Genomic DNA, 24,636 nt, shown 5'->3' on the forward strand with positions numbered 1-24,636 from the left:
ATCTCAAGTAGCTATACTTACTCTGCCTCTTTAAAATGTGGCGACAATTTTTTTCCCCCCAGGACAGACAGAAACAAGGAAAAATTTAGGACACAGCTAACTTCAAAACTGTTTGTAGACAAAACTGGAAAGCTGATGTTGCAGCACAATTCAGTGAGTTTCAGAATGCCTTGGACAACTACTTGTCCTGACTACCTGCCCTCCTCTTCCACCCTAAAATGCCTATGATGCTTCAAAATACCAGAAACAACAGAGAAGATATGAGATGAACATTTCCTCAGTCTAATTAACTGGTCCTTCTTAACAGTGCTGCAGAGCAGCTGCTTTTCTAGCCTTATGACTAGATTTTGTCCAATTCAGTCACACAAGCTTTCCATCAAGATGTGCCTAAAAAGTTTCCCAGTCTCTGCAAGTTTAAGCCATCTGGAAGCATACACAAAGACCCTTTGGCAACGCACTCCAGAGATGTTACAAGCAGAGAACGGTAGGTTAATTGGCAAGTTGAACCTCCAAATCAGAGCCCAGGACTATTATCCATATGCTAAGTTTGAGTACATCAACACAGAGTAAGTGAAGCACTACTCTAAACCCTGTGCAGCACATACAACATCCAAGGTAAATTTACTTTATTCCTGCTCATGTCTCTAATCCTACAAGATTAAATACATTCCATAGAATTTTCTTCTATTTCCCAGAACCAACCCCTGAGTTAAATACCAACTTACCAGGATTCTTTTACGATCCTTTTCTGATAAAAATTTCACCGGTGGATATTTCTGGGTGAAACTACAGAACATTTCAAAACAAAGAAAAGAAACTACGTAAGTTTCAGCCTTCCTTCTTCATTCACATATGTGTCTCTGAAATACGAAAAAACTACTCTGACAACCTCCCATTCTTAAAGTTCTGCTAAAGGTATATTTAGTCCTTTTTTCTAAAGAAAGACCTGGACCAACATGAGAAAATGCATATGCTTTATAAAAGCACTGTGAGAAATATCAAAATTGATCTGTAGAAAGAGCTTTTAAAATTTCTCCTTAACTGATTTTCTAGAATGAATCACCTGACTTCTATCTTTTGAGAGCAGAACTGGTGCCAGACATGACATCACAAGAGAATAAAAAAAAAAATAAACCATGAGCAGCAAACGGAGGTTGTTTTGGTTTTTTGTTTTGGGTTTTTTTTGGGTTTTTTTGTTTGTTTTTTTTTAAGTTTTAAAAAGCAAAAAACCTTCTTAAAAGTTCTGGAAAAGAAAGAAGTTGTGGCAATTTACCGCACTGACTTCAAACACTTCTTAAAGTTTCAATGTGAGTTTACAATATAAAGTTTTAATTCTCCTTAAAATTTCACAGTAATCAATGTAAAGTTTACAATCAGAATGTCAAAGAAACTCTTTTTAAGGTACTTCAACAATTTTTACCAGAGAGCTTATTCAGTATGAAAGCTAATCTTAATTTTCTTCTCAGAAATAGATAGACTGCCATTGTTTTGATGGTCTTCAAACTACTTTCACTTTAAATTTTTTGCACCTTCTTCTTTACAGGAACTACATCAAAACGAAAGCATCCTAAAATAGAGTTATGTGACATACGAATCTTAGGTGGTCTCTCAAGCTCTTGATGCTCAGAACCTTACATGAATTCATGGACATGGTATTATATCACTTCTTTCTCCCCCCACTGGTATGCATTCTGTATACAGCAACAAACTCTGAAGGAAGGTGTCAATTTTATTTAGTTATTTCAGTAATTAGCATTGTAGTCTTGGCAACATTTCAACAGCTCAGCTTCTTCTTAACTATCAGTGTGACACTGGACAGAAATCAAACTACAGTTACTCTTCTCCTCCAGCAAGTCCACATGCTAACGATGCAATTGGATGTAGCATGCGGGAGGCATGTATGCCGAGAGTTCACACTGAGATTACATTTTCATCTACTCAAATATACTCTGACTGAACTGACCCTACACCTCTGATCTTGAAGCACATCCTCTGCTTCTAACCTGCAGTACTGGCTCAACAGGAATCCTTCAGAGGCAAAGCACAGATGCTTCTGTACTTGTGTCAACTTTTCATCTCAGAGTGAAAGACATTTTCAGGTTCCTGGATAGGGGAAATATGGCAGTGGAATCTTCTAATGTTACCCATACAGCAAGACTGAAATAAAAAGCTACCTACACTTAACTATAACAGAAACCCTATTTCTTTGATTTAAGCTGAAGCAATGAGAAATAGCAGTGCATAAGTATAATGCAGACATGTAAAACACAGCCTTCCTGCAATAGAAAGGCAAATCCACCAATAACAAGAGGTTTATGGAGTTTAAAAAGAAGTTAAGCGCCAAATAACTTGATGCAAAGTAAAAGTCAGTCTCCTTGATTTTTAGGACCACTACTTAAAAGTTTAATTAATCCAGCATGAAGTCATACTGCTGCCAAAGGGACCTCCCAACCATTTTTGCACCTTCTATTACACCAGTACTAGCTGAGAGGCAGTGGGCAGGAGTCTAGAACTGATCCAGTTGGATGTTCATCTTTTGGCAACATCGTTGAGTTTATCTTAACCTAATGCTTGCTTTGATGACTACACAGCAATTCTTTTGCTGTGCAAATTATTAGTAAAAACTTTCCAGCTTTAGCTTCAGTTAAACAATCTCTTGTCATGAGACTAGCATTAAAGAATTCTTGTCCTTCCTGCTTCCCAAAAGCATGATGATGGCTTGCTTTCAGGTTTTATCAGCTTTTATCAGAGGCAAAAAAACCCCACTGACACTAGAGAGTAAGCTTTGCAAGCAGGATCAGCCTGCAGGCATTTGACAGTGAGTAGTTATTTACTGTCACTTTAGATAAATATAGAACTCAAAAATTATTAATTGCAACAGTCCATATGCCATTGAACCAGCAGAGGTAAATGGCTACACTATTTGAAAAACCCAATAACAATAAGAGTCCATTCTTTTTGTATGGGCTATAAGAGCCCATAATCCCACATTTTGTGAAAGTGTAATTCCCAGATTGGCTCATACAGAGGTAAAAAAAATACTTTGATTTTTTTTCTCCTCATTGCTATACAGTTGAAACAAGACTCATCAATACACTGTAAACGCTACTCATAATGAAAAGAGCATTTAGATATCTCCTGGGAGAAGTTTTAACTTAATGGTTCCACCCAACAACTCATTGCTCATTTGGAAAAATATAACAACTATATAAAAAAAAAAAAAAAGAGCCAGTCAGGATACCTGTCCACAAAGGTCCTCTGTGAATGGCAGAAGGAAATACCTGAATTGCCAACAACAGAAGCTGAAAATATTTGGGCTATCAATAAAGATTAAATAAGTCAACTGAACTGAGGCAGGACATAAAAAATTTCATCTGAACATAAAATCTTTACTGTATAATTTCACTGTTGTAATTGGTATGGTAGTATCCCATGCAACTAGTACAGGCGACACAGTCTGCAATTTGTTTCATGTTGCCAATACATCGCCTAGTTTGATCCATGAAGTTCACACTTGTATTAAGAGATAAGCAATCAGATCAGTATTCTCAATGGAATAAATTGCATGTGGCAGGTCACTAAATCTATCAATCAATTGTAAAAAAACAACTGACAACTTTTTTTTCTTTTCTCTTTTTTTTTTTTTTTTTTTTTTTTTTTCAAACAGCACAGGAGTGGTGGGAGGAGGAAGGGCAGCTGCTCACTGGCAAGACAAAACTCAAAACACCAAAACACTGCAGGCGTCGAGCATACCTCTGGCCAAGAGTAATGGGATTCTGCCCGCCTCTCCAGAGGAACAGCACACAACCACCAGTATGCCATATGTAACCATCCAGGCTTACTGGTACTGCTTGGATAAGTCCAGACTTGGCCCTTTGTAACGCAGCATTCTCAGCTAGCTGTTTGCTTCAGACATCAACAGGGCCACCTGTGAGCCAGTATCGCTGTCAACAGCAGCAGTGTCCTTGTCAGAGCTGACAATTCTCACCCCTATTCCAGACCTTATTTTGTGATGAAAAGTATCTGCCCAGGAGGATGCTCAGATGGGAGAACTGATCTGGAGGAAAGGCAACCAGGCTGGGGAACAAGGGAGTTATTTGCAAAGAGAGACTGAAATGCCAAGTTTCCCCATCCAGCTTATTATCAGCACTCGAGTCGTGCTGCTGGCATAAAAATGAGGAAACGATGTTGCAGGGTAGACACAAGCAGCCAGGGAGAAATGGATCAGGCTTGGATTTTATTTTTCTTTTTTAACAACTATGGCAATTTAAAGTGCTTGTGGAACTGCAGCACATATTTAATATCTGCAGCTCATCAAAAAGCTTTTTTTTCCTCAAATGCATCATCCAGTTTAATCCAAGATAACACATTCCCTTACAAATCCTGAGAGGGGTGAGTCAGTCAGTCTCATCCAAAACACATGCACAGACTAAGATTCATAAGCAAATCACTGTACATGAGCTGAACCATGGTAACTGATCACAAGTGTGGGAAACGTGAGGTAAAACATATTTTCAGTCTCTTGAAGTTGAAACCAGTATGTTTTAGCACACACCTGGGTCGGACTTACTAAACCATGGCAATCCGTTCACCAGCTGGACTCAAAACAGCAAATTCCTCCACAGGATGTGAACTTCACAAAAATCCAGCACTCCCAGTTTACTTTAGTGGGATTAATCAACCTGAATACCTTAAGCATTAATGTCTTCCAGCATTCAAGGCCCCATCCTCACTTAGATATGATAAAAGTCCAAAGGTACTGAGGGTATAAACAAAACATTTATCTCAAGCCTACAACTACAGAATCGACTACTACAGAACAGACACTGTACTTTTTAACTGCTTCCCAAATTCAGCAAGAGACATACCTTTTTTCTAGATCTTTGATTTTCTCCCTTAGAGGTGCAACAGCCTAAAAAAAGAGGAATAATACTTCATCTTTGAAGAATAGAACAAGATTCACCTTACGAAATACGCATATAGGAAGTTACTTTAGAGCAAAAATCATGGCGAACAGTCTCCTACGAACAGGTTCACTGAAGACACTCTAAGCAACTTGTATCTTAAAGCATCCTTTATGTCAAAAAAATCCTTGAACCTTTTTCACCACCAAAAATCAAATCACCTAATACAGCGTGAAATCCCTTAGCTAACCACTGAAAACAAAACACCTCAAGGCTGTGAGTGCCACAGCCTTGTTGATAAGAACATCCAATGTTGTGATTCCTTTTAGGCAAAGTGAAGTCAAAAGTGACTTGTCTGAGGTTGTCAAAGGCAATCTATATTGAGAACAGCACAACAGGACAGTTGGTAAAACCTCAACTATTTAGATGGACAGCAGATACACATACTTAAGAGTACACAGACACAGAAACAGAGGCATTAGCTCCAGTGCAAAGGCTGTAATTCTCTCAGAACATGGTATACGAATTTAAGGAGTCATGTTTAAAAATCTAAGATACATTTTCCATCATGATTTGAGGGTATATCTAGGTTTAAAAAAAAAAATTATTAAAAGGAAACTTGTTAGAAAATATAGTTCACCTACCACAACTTCTGTTTGCATTTTCACTGCTTTGAAAGAGAGAATCACTGAAGTCAGCATCAGTTTCAGGTTCTTTATCACAGGACCCAAATTTCTAACAGTCCTGCCAAATTTCAACGAGCACCTGAACTCTTGTTTTTAAGTTTACTAAAACCTTGTCACAAAATTTACCATCTAGGGCCATAAATAAGCTGAAAGCTATCAGAGGGTTATCACTTAAAATAGTACTACATAGCAACACATCACCAACCACCATTAATTTGTTTTATACAAATACTGCTGGTTAGAGCTTGACATTTCAGGAACTTCATGAACTGAAACAAGCTGCATATTCACGTTAAGAGTAATACAGTATTGTCATTTATATTCATTAAATATAGAATCATAGAATCATTTAGGTTGGAAAAGACCTTCAAGATCATCGAGTCCAACCATCAACCATGCCCACTAAACCATGTCCTGAAGTACCCCGTCTACTCTCTTTTTGAATACCTCCAGGGAGGGTGATATCTAGCTCTGTAGAGCAGCAAATAGTTCTTGAAACACTTACACTTATTCTGATGGTTGAAGATACTGTACAACTAAAGCTTTTAAAACAAGATCCAGAAATACTCAACTTCCCAGCCCTTACAGTAACTGTGATCTAGCCACTGAATTTCAAGCATTTGACCACTCTTAAACACCTGGGATTTTCAGAATGATTGTTGCAACGTTTACCAGCATTTTTGGGAGGTTTCAAATTTCTAATGAAACTTATATATACTTAACATTTTGTAAGCGTGACAGAGGAAAGAATTTGTGTATATCCTTCATTCAGCAACAAAAAAACATTTCTCAGGAGGATTGTACCACAGTCTCTGAAGCAAATGAGACAGTAGAGGTATTACTTTCAAGAAAGGTTTAGAAGAAAAAAATAAAAATATGAGAATCACAGATTTATGTCAAACTCCTCTATAGCGAAGAACAGTTCAAAAACTTACATACAGACACAAATCCAATGCTTTGAATGGTTTTAGTGGAATGGAGAGTAATGAGATAGAACTAAATATACCCTTTCAATAAGAAATGAGTGAAACAGAGTCCGCAAAACAGACTACGACTGTTAACAAACCAACCTCTTCTATTTTACTTTCCACCTTCTGATCCCCATTTTCTTGAAGAGACCTGTTGGCAAGAAAAGAAAGAACATAATCCATACCTAAGCAATAGTTGCTCCACTGCACCTGCATCATGCTTCTCCGGTTAAAACAGTATCTTCAAAACATCCCAAGTTAGTATTATTTCAAAGACATACTCAGAGCAAATTAAAGCGGATGGTCCAATTCCCATTGTCATGAAGTTTGGCAGAAACTGAACCAAGCCCACAGGAAAGAATAATAACAATAAAAATGACATTCATTTTACAGAGAAAATTAATTTCATTGTAGAAAAGTGTCTAATCACTGCACTAAGGTAGGGTCAGCAGAACTGTTTGTGAGTGTAGCTTTACTATGCAAATTCCTAAGGTGTTTCTTTGAGGGTCTCTGTTTACTGTATGCTACAAGTATGCTAGCAAAATGTTTTCCCTTAATGCCACAACTGTAACTAATATCAATCAAAAGAGGGCAAATGTATCTAGCTTTGACTTTGAACTTTTCCAAACACAAGGGAAAAAAAAAACCCTATACTAAAACTTAAGTGACCATCTGATGGGCAATACTGACTTCTCACACAAGTGTTCCTCATTTGAAATGAAGCCAAGGGTGAAAGATGTCAAGGTAACTTGTAAAAACAGAGTACTGTCTAAGAAGTTAGTGTCTCGCACAAATCTGTGTGGTCTTATTTAGCATCTAATTGTGTAAAGTATCTCAATTAGTTGCATTTATTCTTTGAGTAAACTTCTCCAAGTGTAGAATATGTATTTTTAAATTTTACCTCTTGCATCTAGTCTATGCAATTTTCCTTAAGTTTGCATAATTCTTTTTTTCAATTAAACCTTCTGAAAGGGGAATTATTCATCTTACACTAGGAAGTTTTTGCATACTAGAGGATTCATGGGTATCCAACATAAAATGGAGTTCTTTCAAATAAAACAGAGCTCCTTTACTTGAGACCTGAAGTCATCACACCTAGGGAAACAGAAGATCCTTTGTTAAGCAGATATATATATATATGCCACACTGTTAAAGTTAGAGCAACTCCCTTCATATCCCTCTGTAAAACTCTCTTACTAAAAAGTCAGTTCAGTCTATTACTGAGGCAAAAATCTTATTGACCAGATTTGTTTTGTCGTATCAGTAAAGAATGCAGTAAATTCCTACACTAAGACACACAGACCCTGAACCATCTTTTCAAAACAAATTGTAATTTATTGTACCAGTGGCAAATAAAATCCCTCCAGTTAACATAGTATCAATTTACTATAAGGAAGCAATGTTAAGTAATTCTTGTGAATTTTTCACGTTTTCCCAAATAACAGAAATCTACAAAAAGCTATGCGAACAATCTGTGGAATACATAGCCTTTCCTCTCCGCTAAATGAGCAAGGAAAATTTGGAAAACCCCTTAGAATATTAAAAAGTCCCCTCAAAAACGGTTGCTACTATTGTTTATTCACAAATCCTGGAACTTACGGACTGGCACTCTGCAGTTTGGTTTTTAATGAGCTCTTGCTCCTAACAAAGACAATTTTATTGGCCGAGGACCAACATCAGACCTTCAGAAACAAAGTTTTCCCCTTCGACAGCTCTATAAGGGACATCTCAAATAAGAAGTCAGATGCAGCTAATGGGAGAATTTGTAAGGATAGCTTATCAGGGAATGAACACACTGGATCCCGTGTCCACCTGCCCTCCTCAAACCTCTCTCTGAGGTTCCTGTCCTTCCTTTGGAAATGCTCAGCTGCTCACGTAACAGCTGCTAAGCTGCCATAGTTTGCTGGTCACGATAACATGGTAATCTAAATGATATCTCCACCTGCAAGCTGCAGCAGCTCAGCAGCTGTTTGCCTAACAGCTGAACACTCTTTGCAGCAAGGGTGGGAAACTCCAAGAGGAGTAAAGTGGACAGCTTGGGACAGGAACAGATCCCAGGGTAAGCTGTCCTGCGTGAATCAGAGCCCACAGAAAATTCATTATTTTTCTTACTTTGCCTCAAACTTTCTTTACTCTGTGCTGCTAAACATGGCAACAGAGTACCAAAACCCTTTACTCGCAAAACAACATGGTGAAATATTTTGCCCTCCATGCCCAAAGACTTTGTTGTAGGGAACAGGCTGTCCCCATATTCTTTTCACTTTTTCCAGTTTTGTGTCTTCCTGGCAAATTTTCCCAGAGGACAAACACTCACACGCAAGCAGAAACACTGTGAAAATCTGCATGTTTTGCATGCGTATGCTATGCCTTCCTAGTTCTAAGGGCAAAAATTCTAGGGGATAGTGCAGGATTTTTTTGCTTTTCAGCAGTTAAACCATCAGATTCTCTCCCAATTAATTGTGAAGGAGAAAAAAACCCTCAAAACCACATTTCTAATTCTAGGTACAGAAACATAATTATGGCAAGCGGTGGAGGATCTGCCGGTCTTCAGTGTTTAAGCCTGTATTGTCACAGACATATGGTCAGACCTGTGCTGAGGAAAAGCAGAATTCAAGCCTATGTTCCCAGCTATGCCAACCAACTTGCCTGAAAAATCTAAAATCAGAAGATTAATTTATGTAAAGAACATATAACCATTTTTGAGATTGAACACCTTGTATTTAAAAAATGGTATCAGCTGCTTAGCCAAACAACAGTGTGAGCTGCTGGCTGTTCTGTTTTCTCCCTACTTGATATACAGTGATAAACATTGATGGGAAAGGTAAATTAATTTTATTTCAGATAAGGATATTCAATAAAAAAAATTATATACATTACCTCATATTGACAAAGTTTCCCCATACAGCTGGAAAACAAGAAAAGGGAGAACATTACAGCGTCATATAACAGTACATGGGGTCATTTTTCCTGTTATCATCAGAAAGCATTTAAAACTATATTATGTTAATCACAAATTCTCTAAGTAAGTTAGATACATGGTATATATACACACACCAAGTGACTAGAACACAGTTTAAGAGTATGGGAGGCATTCTGATGAAATTACATGAGACTACAAAAAGGTAGGAAAATACAGTAATTCAATAAAAAAGGACTAGACTATTCCAGTGCACACCTGGAATTACCTGACCAGTAAATCAGCAGATACACTTATCTGATCACCCTCCCCACACTATATTACATAAACAAAACGTACAAGAATTCTCTGGACTATAATTTGTCACCACACACAGATTAAACAAACCAGAATTCTGGACTTGTTTATTAGGGATATTGAAAAAAATGGCAAGAGCAATAAGGGAGTCTTGTAGACCTGAAGCACACGAATTGGAAATTGCAGACTGACAAGAGTAAAAACACTGGCCGCTACAGGCAGTAGCTGAACCAGTCCAAAGAGGTGCCACAAGAGTCCTGCATTAAAGGTAGTAAATGCTTGTGCGCACATGAGTTCTCTCTCTAAATGTGTGTGTGTATATATATATATATATATTGCGATGCAGACACAAAAAGTACCTAAGCAATACAACCAAACGCCTCACTAAGCAAACAAAGATCATTTATTACACTGTTTGTATGGAAAAAAGTTTTAAGGAAGACAAACCGCAGTATAAAATAGCACAGCAAACATGTATCAGCTGTTTCTCTGTGTTCACAAAAAGCTTCATCTGCCCAATTTATTTTCTACTAGAAAACAAAATCTTCTGAAACTGTTCAGGGTTTAAGTGATTACACGAAGACTATCAGAACACGGATTTTCCTTTTAACTTTCAACTAGGACAGAGAATGTAGTTTAAAGTGAAAAAAAAGGAGAAGCCATAAATCAGGCTAAACTACAGAGTTGACAACTTCAGATCGTCAAAACAAGGTTAATATGGAACAGTTACGTAAGGGACTCTGCAACAATAAGCAACACAGGAAATATATACACAATATCTCCAGAAAATCATTCTGCAATTGCTCTTTAAGAGACAAGGCTCAACCTAAGGATCGAGATTACACTGGGTCTTAAGAAGGAGGAGTAGCCTATATACAGTTATTAACAATACATATAGAAAGCTTCTGAAGTGTCCTTGGTTTTTGTAAGCTGCACTTCAGGCCTCACGTAGCAGCTAATGAAGTATTTTGCCTAGATTCAGGGTTTGCACATACATTTTCATGATTATTACTTATTGATCTCAAGCAAATGGTGAGGTGTTACAGAAAGAAGAAACCAAAAAATTCTGCTACAGTCACAGGCACCTCCCAGGCAAGAGAAGAAAGGAAACATACCCAGGAAAGAGGAGTGGGGAGGACACAAGTGAGAATGCGGTACTGCAGTCGCCGTTCCACCCTTCAGGGGATGGCAAAGCTACTTGAACTGTCTTTAACTCCTGTGTGCCACTGAGTAATTCAAAGAGTAAAACGAATACATGACAGACTATCAAACAAACGGTAAGAGGGCACTGCAATATCTGTAGTGTCATCACAAAACCTCTGTCATCTTCTGGGGAAAAGATAAGGAAGCTTTACATTAGATCAGATGATCAATAAAATCTAACCAAATTTAAAAAACACTGTGGATTTTATGTTAATTAGATAAAGTAAATTCTCTGTGGGAAAAGGGATACAGTGCTGAGCACTAAGTTAAATTCAAGCTATTCACCCTCTGGCTGGGACTTCATAATTATTTATGATAACCTTGATGGAAAAACTTTTATTTTTTTTCAGTGAATGATGACCATCTGGCAACTACAGGTACAGAATTCTCAAGTTATACATTACTCAGCTATACTTACAAGCAGTTATTTTTCTGGGCTACAGAAACCCGAACAAATAACATAACATATTGTTTACACAGTGGCAGGAAACATCTGGGCTTAGATGGTGAAGCAGGAATTGATGAAAAAATGACTTGCCAGCTGCACCACAGATACTAACCTGCCAGTTTTGTTGCAAAGACAGTGCAGCTATATTGCATACAAGAAACAGGCTTTCTAAAGAAAACACGTTAATTGTGTGTGCTCAGTGTCCACAGCACGGAAGGGGAGCTCAGAGAGGCATTTGTGTACTTCCAGAAACACTATGCTTGATATCCCAGTTCTGTAGGAGTAAATGACCTTCCATTAAACTTCTAGGAAGCGTAGTTTTGTACCATTGCAAAAAAGAATGAAACTGCAAAACGAACCACATCGGAAATACCATATGGAGGGATTTGAAGAACCCTGAAGTCTCTCTCACATGCAGAGAGGTGCTGCAGAAACTCGCTTGAACATACAGCCCTCACAAAGGATTCTGAGCACACAATTCTAAGGAGGATCTCTTCGGCTACTGCATGTTCACATACAGCTTACGTCAAGGTTGAAGGGATCAGAGGTAAAGTTTTGCACTACAGTGGAAGAAAGGTTTTGTTGTTTTTTTGCTAAATGCACATCACAGCTGTTTATATAATGGGCTTACACAGCTGCAGAACCAGCAGCGTGACTATGACTTACAGAAGATTTCCTTGACTTGTTGCTTTCTTGCCCTAAAGGTTATGCCAAGGCCAGTTTGATATTCAAGCAAGAATGATGGAGACATATTAAGGCAAGTGGGCCCAAATCCACAAGCAGAATGATCCAGAATTACAAGCCTGAATCCAAGATGAAATCCCTCACAGGCACTGTAAAACCCCTTGACAGGCCCACCAAGTTCAGGCACCAAAAGCTGCAGACATGTGGATGGTTAAAAAAGCTTCCATACCAGCAAGGTCATGAATCAGGCACTCCACATAAACCCAGTTTTCAAAAGCATCACATTCCTAATGGACCCAATTTGAGCAAACACTAACATAACTGAGCACCTCACTGTAAAAGCCAGTCTTAAAAAAATACAATTAAAAAAAATTCCAACTCTAAAGCCATATCTTTTAAGCCAAGTGGTATTCATTCAGGATAATAGTCCTATGCCAATTCTCAAACCTTACAGATTTAACAGCCTCACCCCCCACAGCCACACACAGTACATACTGTATAAAGAACTTCCTATTGATTGAGCTAGAGAGCATTCATGGGCAGAGAGTCTTCCTGCCATCTCCTGAAACTCTGCGCAAGGGAAGAACTCATGATTAATTCAACTAGACAAACAAAAGCATGATTTGTAACCAAACAATTAAGACCCTCACCCACAAGAGAGAAGAAATAAAGGTTCTGCTTATTCTCTCAAAGACTATTTGTAAACCTCACCCAATGACAGATTAAGGTACTAATAAATTGCCATTAGGGAAGAGATCAGAATATCCAGATTTTTCTGAGACACATGAAAGCCTGGTTTAACAGCCTGCAGGAGAAAGGTGTAGTCCTATTTGGGCTCGATCTTTTCTGGGATGTTTTTTCCCCTCTGCATCCCTTCCATAAAATAATGAGAACAATTTATTGTAGTGTTTTTGCAAGGATTAATTGCAAGTATCATGAAGATTAAAAGTACATCAGAGACATTAATCACTCCCACAGACATTAAAGTGACAGCTTCCAGAGGAGAATGATATGCCTTGGATGAAGTGATAAAGAGCTGTACTTTTAGAAAAGAGTAGATTTGTTTCTTAAAGCCTTAATCACAGTGTTGTTATTAAAGAGGTATTTACATTTTGCCAACTAAACATTAATCACTCATGGTCTTCAGAAAACCCCAATCCTCTTTTTTTGTTTGGTTTGTTTTTTGTTTTTTTTTTCCCTCCAGCCTCTGAGAGATAAAGCTGGAACTATTTGGCAAGCACAGCCTTATGGTAAAATTGTTGTAGATTTCCAAAACATCTCAAAACTACCTTAAACAAAAGCCATTCAGTCACAGATGAGTAAAGAATGGTTTTCTTTCTACCGAATACATTTATATTCCTGGAAATTTAAAGGTTTGTCTAGTTTTTCTAGAGAAGACCCTTTCCGAAATTATGCCAGATGCAGAGCAGTACAATGACTGGGCTACTTTCAGCAAGGAATATTCCAAGAGCTATCCTTTGGATACAAGCCAACCCTGCCTACATGAAGTAAACAAAAAACAAAACAAAACAAAAACAAACACAAAATCTGTTAAGTCACACTCAATAAAGTACAACAGAAATCCCAAGCAATTTGCTGTTGAGCATCCATGATTAAATGGACACTTCCCTATCTATCATAGTCAGAATTTTAACTCTGACCAGCTGCACTTCACAGCAGGCAAGAATGATTCTTCTAGATCCTCAGAATATAGGAAAAGGATGTATGCTTTCACCTGAATGTCCTCTGAGTCTGTCATCTGCAATAATACTTACTGTATAGGTTTCTATAAACCACACATTACTACTCCAGAAACCTTGCATGCCTTAATTAACTCATCCACAGTAGGCTGGGAACCAGAAGAATAACACTATCACAATCTGAAAGTGGGAAAAAACAGAATCTCAAAGGGAGCCTGTGCCTTTACCCCAGGATAAACCCTCTTCTCTGGGTCTCTTTAAATAACATTAAAATCAAGTCATAGACTATCTCAAGGCACTGACAGTAATAACCACTCATAATCCGAAATTATTAGTGACAATATTAGTTTCAGCATCACATACATTTTAAAACAGATGTTTTGAAAAGAGAGACCATGATGCCCAAGGAGACCCAAATGTACAAAAAAAAAATGCAATCTCTTTTAAAACCATTTTCTTTCCCAATGGCTTTGTTGTTTGCATACTCAAGACACTCAGTTAAAAAAAACTTTTACACAAATTTTTGTCTAAGTAGATATAGCTGAAAACACAGGAATTTATCCCTGTATCCCCCTCCTTACAACCTCTACTCCTCAGAATAAAAAGAGTACAAGACGATGTTCATTTCAAACAGATCTCACTATCAACAGAAACAGCATGTAGGAACAATATGAATTGATATACGGTCATAAACTGAATTTCTAGAGCAAGATTGTAAGTTCTGAATGTCTAGAGTGAATTGCTTCAGCCAAACTTTCTATTTCAAAGAGATGCAATGTCATTCAAAACGTTGTTTCTTTTTTTTTCCATAAATCTGACTCTCCATAGTCACTCAGCAGCTTCAGTCTCCTGGTAGGAATAAGCTTTTTGTCTCCAGAGAAAAACTTGACAAAAAGGAAAAGTAGGCAAAGGGAGCTCATAAAATGCTTATTATTAGAGATGCATTAAAGTCTTAATTTAATTCTTTTACAAATCTCAATTAGATATGTAATAATGTAAAGAAAACTTATTTCCTTTAGGAAACTTATTTCCCACACAACATCTTGTTAAATTGGAGAGACACAGGTTTCATGGATGGACTACTCAATGGATAAGGAACTGGTTGGGTGGCCATATCCAAAGGGTTGTGGTCAACCGCTCAATGTCCAAAGGGAGATCAGTAACAAGTGGTGTCCCTCGGGCGTTGGTGTTGTGACCGGTACTAATAAAGACACAGACAGTGGGACTGAGCACACCCGCAGCACGTTTGCGGATGATACTGAGCCGAGTAGTGCCATTGAGGGAAGGGATGACATCCAGAAGGACCTTGACAGGCTTAAGGAGTAGGCAAATACAAACCTCATGAAGTTCAACAAGGCCGAGCACAAGGTCTGGCACCGGGGTCGGGGTAATCACCAGTATCAGTACAGACTGGGTTATGAATGCACTGAGAGAAGCCCTGCAGAAAAGGACTTGGGGGTACTGATGGAGGAAAAATTGGATGCAAGCTGGCAACGTGCGCTTGCAGCCCAGAAAGCCAACCGCATCCTGGGCTGCATAACAAGAAGCGTGGACAGCAGGTTGAGGGAGGGGATTCTCCCCCTCTATCTACTCCACTCTCGTGAGACCCCACCCGGAGTATTGCGTCCAGCTGAGGGGTCCCCAGTACAAGACAGACATGGACTTCTTGGAGCAAGGCCAGAGGAGGACCACAAAGATGATCGGAGGGCTGGAACACCTCTCCTATGACGAAAGGCTGAGCGAGTTGGGGTTGTTCAGCCTGGAGAAGAGAAGGGTCTGGGGAGACATGATTGCAGCCTTTCAGTACTTAAAGGGGGCTTATAAGAAAGATGGGGACAGACTTTTTAACAGGGCCTGTAGTGATAGGACAAGGGGCAATGGAGTTAACCGGAAAGAGAGTAGGTTTAAATTAGATACAAGGAAGTAATTCTTTACTATGAGAGTAGTGAGGCGCTGGAACAGGTTGCCCAGAGAAGCTGTGGATGCCCCATCCCTGGCAGTGTTCAAGGCCAGGTTGGATGGGGCTCTGAGCAACCTTATCTAGTGAAAGATGTCCAGTCTCCTTGCCATAGGCAGGGACTAGATGATCTTTAAAGGTCCCTTCCAACCCAAACCATTCTGTGATTTGGCTGGCCACAGCATTTCAAACTGCATTTTATAGTCTAGATTCCTCAACAACAAAAAAAAAGAACTCGATTGCATCCTACCTGTAGTTCCAGTAGTTTGTTAATTTGCTTTAGAAAATTATTCGACTGATTAGAGTATGTTGCAGTATTAGTGGCAATAACAACATACAGTTACTCATCATAACTTTTTATTATGGAATGTCACCTTCCTGGGTGATGTTTATGGTTATGCCTTTGGGGAATGTACAATAATTTGAATATAAAAAATAAAAAAGTCTACTCCTCTGGTATGTCTATACAGATTTCTGTACGGCACGTAGTTCATACTGTTATATTTCCTGAACTGACATCGTGTTCAACAGGAAAGTTCCTGCTTTACAGGAACAAAATCAAAGACAGCAGATAGGAACTGTAGGTTTTCCCACACGGGAAGTACCCTAGAGACCAGGATACAAGGTTTTCTGAAGGGGAAGATGCTTTCTCTTCAACTTGGATAACACCACTACCCTATGTCAATCCCTCAGCTAGTCATCACCTAGCAAAACAAAGGTAACAGTCACCAGAACCTTTTTTTTATCTTCTCTTAAGAACAAATACTTAAACTTCGGCAAACTGATACACTCCTACAGCTGTGAAATATAACATTATGCAAATTTTCTTTCTTTACAAGAGTTAATGGAGCTTCATATTGGGTGGGAAGCTAACCATGAATACTTATTCTAACATTTCAGTTACCATCGTCACTTTACGACTGAATTCTGTTCTTTGTTTCCCCAATGGCAAATTCTTTCGAGCTCTTCTGTTAAGTCTTTTTTCCAGTTCTCTGTTCAGTGTTTCTACTCCTTCCTATCTCATATCTTTAGCATATCATTCTTTACCACTACTCATCCATTTTTGTCTATCCTTTGTATTTTTCCACAAGTAAGGTAATAGACTCCAATTCTCAGTTACTACAAACAGGAAAAAAAATATCCAATATTTACAACAAAAAAACAGAATGCACGTAACTCACAGTTTTGAAGTTCCAAACAGGATCTTCAATTTTCATCACCATATATATTTGAGTGTGCCTGAACATCATAAAACTTTCTAGCTTTGAATTTACTGGCTTGAAACAACAAAGTGGTTTGCAAATACACTGACTGCCTACAAAAGGTTTGAAATTCCCAAGGAGACAACAGAAGGACTTTGACCTATGCCTGACTGGAGTACCATGTAATAATTACATTCTGAATCAGGTCAAAATTATTTTAGCAATGCGAAAGCTTATCAATCTAAATTGCTAACGTCCCTGTGTCCCCTTTTCACTTAATAATAGAGAAAGAACTGAAAACCCTGAGTGTCTTTCCTTAAATAGCAGCAGATGATGAAAAAAAACCCAAACTATGAAATGACATCTGTCTCCACATAAATCTGATCTACACAATTCAAAGGCACAAAATTTGTTGAGAAAAGCTTTTTCTCCCTTTGCTGTAAAGCAACACAGCAGGTTAAAGAAACCAAGAGAAACCTTCTAAGCCAACAGACCTGCATGTGTTGTTAGGGCCACACATCTCCCTATTTTGAGTGAAGGAAAGAGAAAGCAGCAGAACTATTATCTCAACAACTGGAATATAGCATATGCAGTTTTACACAAATCATGCTTTCCCCAATCTAGACAGCAGCCCTAATTTTTCAAATGCCTTTTTCTTTAACAAAAAGGGGGGGGGAGAGGGCACTGTCTTCTTTAATTTAGCCCTTGACCTTCCCTTGGTTTCCCAGACATGGCTAGCAGAACTGTGGGACATTTTTCAAGAAACTCAAAGAGGCAGAGAATGTTCCACACTCCCAAGATAACTCTGATACACCAGCATGCATGTCAAACCCCAGAAACTGAGCAGCCACCCAAAGTAACATGACTCAAATTAGGGTAGCAATCAAATGAGGGGTCATGACTCAAATCAATTATCTTCAGCATTTTAAGTTTGTTGACTGCCAAGATCGTTTTCAGCAGACTCACAGCATGCTCCAATGGTCAGCACTGTAACTGAAACAAACTCACTTTTCCCAGTTAACTTTTACAAACCCCTTCAGGTAAGTTGGTGCAGTAACCCCCACCTCTCCCTCCCTCCCTAGGGTCCATGAAGGAGAAGTTGAAAACTACCAGTTTCAACTGAACTCTGCTTTGGTCAACCAACCTTACAGAAATAAAACAAGCAATATAAATGATAGGGAAACATTTCCTCTTTGCAAAAACCGAGGGGAAAGAAGATGAAAGCCCTAAGATTGTTTGTCCTTGAGTAGAATGATGACAGCACCACCTCCTGCACATGCCACAGAAAAGACAAATGCTTAGGGGAGATAAAATATTAAAGACAAATACTAAAGACAGATATTAAATGGAGATAAGCTGGGAACTGTAAGGGTGAATTTCTCCAGGATGCCAAAAAAATGGTTTAAAACATCATGGCTAGCCAAGCAGAGTTGGAGTCCATCTATTTCTGACAAACTCAGCTGAAGCGTGAACAAATTTTCACAAGCTACATGGCTACGGCTAGTTGGAAGCCTGATGAGCAGGGAATTGGAAGCTGCTGAAGACAGTTAACTTATTTGCATAAACCCACAGATGAAAGGCAGCTCTGCAGGACATGAAGCCAGCAAGCAAATGTTTTTGGGTTGTTTGTTTTGGTGGAGAATCCATGGCATGCTGACACAAAAAGCAGGCAAGCCTGATGTCACATCAGACCATTTCTAACTCTTCCATGGCCAATCCTGCTCTCTAGTTGTAAAACAGCTGGGGAAGGGAGATTTCTGGTATTCTCCACAGCAGTGCTGAATAACTTTCAAACAGCTAGCCTGAAGCAATAGGACAGGACCAAATTCACAGCTACTTTTCTTTTATGAAAAGTGAAAGTAAAAGCTTATCGGAACACAACACTAAGTAGCATTTAACCTTTGTTTTGAACACACACAGGACAAGTAACATGCAAGGGACTGGTAAGATTCAAACCGAAAAGCTTACTCACACCTTGATATTCTGAGAAGAGCACATTACATTCTTCCCAGCTGATGGAAATCTGACAAAACCAAATGGCTAACCTTGTAAAACAAAGGGTAACAACCATGGAAACTAACAATGCTGGGAGAAGTCAAGCCACTACACTGCAGGATGTACTTCCCTCACGTTATTTTGACATTTTGTTTTTAAGTTGTTTCAGTAGCTGTGCTGTAATTTATCTTATAAAGGTAACGAGGTCTTAATCTTGGATCTCATGACAGCACCCTACTATTCATTCTTTTTTCCCTTGGAGAAGAAACAAGGCTACTGACATACTTCCCGAGAACCATTCGATCTACAAATAAGCACAGAAAACTGTTATACTTTACCAGAAATAGAGCTCTAACTTTATTTTCACTAAGAACATGCAACTCCCTTGTAATACCAAGACATCAGTAGATTATTTACAGTAGCACCAAGATTAAAGCAAACCATACAGATTGACAAGCTCTGGTCTTTAAATTCTGGCTACAAGATATTACAGTGTTATTTCCAACAACTTAAAGTCCTGATTCTACAAAGATAGCCTCACTAAAGCATCTCAGTATGCCTACATAAAGCTGAATAAACATATAAAACTTCAAAGGGAATGAGTTGAAGGTGTCCATGTATTGACATACCAACCCACAAACAGGTGGGCTTTTTTAAAAAAAACAACAAAACAAACAAAAAAACCCCAAAGAATCCAAACTCTCAGCCTGCACATAAGTTACTCATATTGTGATGGCACTGGATTTTTTTTTTTTTACAATATCTATTTAATTGGTTGCTGGTTTATGATCCATCTACATTTCTTGTTACAGACAACAAAAATCAATTAAATCCACTTCACTTGTGTTTATAATCACCTCATGTTCTTAAGCTGTGGTTTCACAAAGGCTTCAAGATGATGCAAGTGCAGCCCGTAACTGAAAGGATTTGTTTCAGTCTACCTCCACATTCTCCCCCTCTCCTTCAGTTAGTGCTAGCACTCCTGCAGTATCTTGCTGGGGGTTAAACCAGAGAAAATCTGTAAAGGAAGACTTTGTCCCTCTAAAAGAGCAATGAAAATTCAACCTTTGGGCAAGGCTTCCCATCATACGTAGCACAGTATAGCTATGCAATGTTCACAGAAGGAGACAGCACTGCAAGTGAGTCAACTGAGCTAATTCTGAAAAATATTTAAAAAAAAAAAAGAGTAGCATCCTACCAGATTACAGAGTGATTCAGACAGCTCCCTAGCTGCACTATCTCCAGATTCATCAATTGGGTGGTGGAGAATAAAATCACCCCTTTCAACTAGGGCCTACAGACAGGGAAGGTAAATGTTAGTTAAACTCTGTTCACTTCAGTTTTGCCAGGGAACAGTTGCTTAAATTACAACAGCTTTTAACTGCCTGCTGCATAGAAATGCTCCTTTTGGGTTCTATTTTCATACAGACAAACTATGCATAGCACACTGTTTCAAGTGAACAACTTTTTTTAAATTAATAGAAATTAGTTTTCTATTAATTTAATAATAGAAAGAGACATCAAATATCACTTTAATTCAAACCCAGATGTAAAGTAATGATCCTTCTTACTCTAAGTGCCGCTAGGGAAACCAGTGAAGTCCATAAAAAGAGTTCTAGGTACCTTTAACATGAGCCTGACTGTGCACCTCACGTCATGGTGGCACTTTAACCAAAGTCAACAACACTTCTTAGGCGAGACACTAATTGTAGACCTGCAAAGCACATGATGGCAACGCTGCAAACAGCACTCCAGCTGCCCATTTCACCACTGCACAGCCTCCTCCGTTGGGCCAAAACAGCTGTCTGAATACCCACACTGCCAAACGGTTATAATCTGAAAAGGTGATCTTAGTCCAGACCACTGCCTTTAGCTGGTGCACAGCACAGAAATTTAAGTCCTTGTACATGGTGGATGCTGGTGAGAAGTGGGAGATGTGGAGCAGGGATACCTAAGCCAGCTTAGCCATCCAACACCTTGTGCTGTGAAACTACCAAGAGAGCCCCTCAATGACTCTCGAGAGTGAGATAGCAGAGAGCCTTTCAACCGCCTGTAATAAGCTCTTCCTCCAGTTTGCAAACCCTCACAGAGAAGTTCTTCAGGCACGTTTGTAACAAATTTGCATTCAATGTCAGAAGCTTTTTACGAAATAAGACACTTTTAGAAAAGATACTCCCTAAACATTCTCTCAGGGTTTCACACACAAACTGACAAAATGGCACTATCAAAAAAGTCCTATCTCCTAGTTCATAAAAAAATAATGTACTTGCCAAGTATTTCATTCCCTGTAACACAATGTGCTCCAAATCTGATTCCCCATGTACTGACACTGAATGGAAATTCACGGAAAGGAGGTGCACAGCCTGAAAACACTTAGTCTTTTGGAGAGTGCTTGAGAAAGAAGGAATGTAAGAAGTGCCAGCACATACACCTACACCAGCAGATCAGTTTTCTCAGATTCTATGCTATTTTAGTCTGGCATTATCTGACTGCAACCAGAGCACAGTGATGATTCAGTAATATTGCACGGAGTACACTTTTAGGATAGGGGGATGGGATCATAATCACCTCCATAGAAAAGAAACCAAAAAATAGTCTCTCTACAATCTGTTAGACCAGTGGCATCTGCTAGCATACTATATTGAAGACAGAGCCATAATTAATGATTCCACTACTTTTGACCACTAGTCAAAAGATTGAAAAGCACAGCAACATGTTACATTTGCAAAAAACATACTCCCATCAGACACCAACCTATTCCCTTTTCAAGCTACTTTTTGCCACACTGACCTGTAGTCCTTCTCCTCCTCCATTTTTTCTGAATCCCGAAGAACAACCAGAAACAAGCTGCAGGAAGACTTCTATGACTTACAGCCCAAACAACCAAAATCATATGACAGTTTTTCCCTTCCTTAAGGGTAACTTTTACTCACAAAGCTAGAAAGCAAAGACCAACTACCGTGCACAGAATCTAATCAATAGCCAGGTCCCAATGACCATGTCAATTGCCACTCAGTTCCAGTATTTTCACAGCAGCGTAGCAACATTGTTTTCAAAATTAAGTATCATTTTTGGCAAAACATCAAACTCTTTCAAAAGGAAAACAGACATTAAGCTGTCCCTGCTTCAATATGCATGGGACCTGAAGTCACTTGGACAAACAAACTGTCCTAAGAGTCAGAGCTGGCACACAACTTCAACGATAACAGCAGTATCTAAATAATGAGGTCCTGCTAACACGGTAACATATGGTAGTAAAGTGAATTCCTATGCCGTGTTTCTGGGGTAGGAAACACCACCCCTCCTGCCAAATAACTTGAGCTGTACCTCTCCACCCTCCCAAATGCAAAGGGAGGATCCTAAATCTGATGCACACACCCATCCCCAAAGCTAGCTCACCTATATGCGCTTTGAAGCATCGAGAGAATCACTTGTCCCTAGCCAAGCGGACAATGCTTCAAAGATCCTTCCTCACGATGTTCCATCTACATAAAATCAGCTTAAGTCTACAACTAAAGCAGGCCAACATGCAATAAACTAAATTTGAAAAGTGCAACAGAAAAATCTGGACCAGAAAGGAAGAGAGCTGACAGGACAACGTTATAAATCTGAGACTGACTCACGCCTAATAACTGAAGTCATAAACATCCCTGTCAGTGGTTATTCTAAGATCTTCCCAAATGCCTTCGTGCCCCTCGTCAGGCTCTTAAGACTCCAGCTCCGTGCTGAGCTAACAAACAAACAAACATTTATTTACCCCCCCAAAGGACATCGGAGGAGTCTGCAAAAACCAGAACACGAGGCCTGCCCTGGAAAACTTCCCTCACGCCGCTACCAGGTTAAGACCAAGGCGGACAAAGAGCGGTCTGAGGAGCTCGCCTGCGGAAACACTCCACTCCTCGGAGCCACGTCTCGCTGCCACCGCTCCCCCTCAGCCTCTCTCCTCACCTCACGCCTGGGGCTCGGCCTGAAGGGCCGCCCGCCCCTTCCCGCGGGGCGCCGAGCGGGAAGAAGCGCGGCCGCCCGTCCCCTCAGGAAGCCGGCCCCAACGGCCGCCGAGGGGGGTGGGGGGCATGGCGGGTGGTCCTTCCCCGGGACGGGGCAAGGGAAAGATGCCTGACGGGCGTCCTCCGCCACGGCCTAGCCGGCAACCCGCCGGACTTGGGGAAGTTTCAGCAGGGCGGGGAGGCGGGCTGCGGGGAGGAAGCCCCTCAGCCCCCCCGGACGCTTCGCAACCGGACAGAGAGCAACGAGGCGCGGGAGGAACCGCCGCCACCTTCTAGCGAGCAATGAATGGCCGGGCCGGACCCACACCCCCCCCCCCAGCTCACTCACAAGCGACATAAGCGACGAAGGCGAGCCCCATGAGCAGCTTCATCCTCCTCCGGTTGATGGCGGTCAACAAGCGCAGCAGCGGCCCCTTGCTCACCATGCCCAGCGGCACGCAGCGCCGGGAGCCTGCACGGCCGGCCACGCCACTGGGCTCGGCTCCCCTCGGCTCCGCTCGGCTCCCCCCCTCCCCGCCCGGGAACCGTCCGCGCAGGCGCAGTGGCGCCCACCCGCTCTCCCGCCTGTCCTCCCTCCCCTCCCCTCCCACCCGCGGTAGATGCGGTCGGCGGCCGGAACGGCGGCGGCGCATGCGCAGTTCGCGATCGCTGTGAGGGCGCCGTCTCTGCCGGTTCCCGGGCTGGGCTGTGGGGCTGCGTTACCGCGGGGACCGTTCGTCTTTACTTCGTAACAAGCGGCGGGTGCTCGGCTAGAGGCTGCCTCCCACAGAGAGTGCCTGAGGGAAAGGGAGGGCGTCCGCAGCCTCTCCGTGCCCCGGGCCTGGGCTTTCGGGGTGCTTCAGCCTCGGCGGCCTTGGTCACCGGTGGCCTCCTGTGGTGGCCCTTGGGTGGTGACCCGCCGGGACGGACGGACGGACAGACATGGGCACACACACGGACAAAATGTGTGTCACGCTGCCTCCTTCAGCGCGTCGTGCTTTGGAGGCACCGTTTGCCTCATCCCAGATGTGCTTTCCATCTCTTTGCTATGGTAAATGAAAAACCTTGGGATTCCCCCTCCCCCCAAAAGTAACAGTTTATGAATTTGCCTCTGTCCAGGATAACGAGATTGCAGTTCCTTTAAAATGGTTTACGTTCCTACTGCAGCTTCCATCCGAAGTCCTCGTGGCCTGTTGCAAACCACAGATCCTTATTTGCCTGGGACGGCAGGCACCTTCCTCGCGTGTCAAAACGTGTTCTCCTGCCAGTAAAATACACTCACTTAATCTGAAGAGAAATCTCCCTCCACAACCCAACCGTCCCCCCTGAGTAGTGCGGCCTTCGCACAGTTTCTAAGGGATATTCTTTCTCAACACTCCTCTCCCGCAGGGGAAGACTGCGAGAACAAGTGTTCTTGAATTAAATGACCAGATTTGATCCTTTAATTTCAGTATAGAAATACAGCTTGTTTACACCAAAGAAACACTGACCTCTGTCAAACAGAGACCCACACAGTTAACAAGAGTTAACCCCCTCCTTATTACGAGGAGTAAAGTCAGTCAAATGTGGGAGTCTGGGAAGGGTAGGTGCAGTATGATGCTGTTCAGAGTGATTAAGAATATCTCCTTGCGGCCCAGAGAGGCAAAGTGACTTTATTCAGGAAGCCTTGAGAATTGAAATTTCCTAACT

At 40.7% G+C, this 24,636-nt stretch overlaps 1 protein-coding gene across 4 annotated transcripts in view; it reads right to left on the reverse strand.

The window, feature by feature from the left end:
- The window catches only part of UXS1 (UDP-glucuronate decarboxylase 1), a 62,677-nt gene extending 39,171 nt beyond the window's left edge, over nucleotides 1–23,506 (reverse strand). The window contains exons 1-5 of one of the 4 annotated variants that reach the window (XM_069770151.1): nucleotides 23,297–23,505; nucleotides 9,436–9,463; nucleotides 6,661–6,709; nucleotides 4,869–4,912; nucleotides 726–786 (exon numbers count right to left, since the gene is read on the reverse strand). In XM_069770151.1, the coding sequence (XP_069626252.1) occupies nucleotides 726–786; nucleotides 4,869–4,912; nucleotides 6,661–6,709; nucleotides 9,436–9,463; nucleotides 23,297–23,393 (279 nt within the window). In that variant the 5' untranslated portion in view covers nucleotides 23,394–23,505. Of the gene's footprint in view, nucleotides 1–725; nucleotides 787–4,868; nucleotides 4,913–6,660; nucleotides 6,710–9,435; nucleotides 9,464–23,296 lie in introns of those variants that run through there. The other 3 variants (XM_069770152.1, XM_069770153.1, XM_069770154.1) reach the window with 3 other exon arrangements.
- Between the last annotated feature and the right edge of the window lie 1,130 nt (nucleotides 23,507–24,636).

The sequence above is a fragment of the Haliaeetus albicilla genome, chromosome 25 (genome assembly GCF_947461875.1).
Source record: "Haliaeetus albicilla chromosome 25, bHalAlb1.1, whole genome shotgun sequence".
NCBI classification, from domain to species: domain Eukaryota; kingdom Metazoa; phylum Chordata; class Aves; order Accipitriformes; family Accipitridae; genus Haliaeetus; species Haliaeetus albicilla.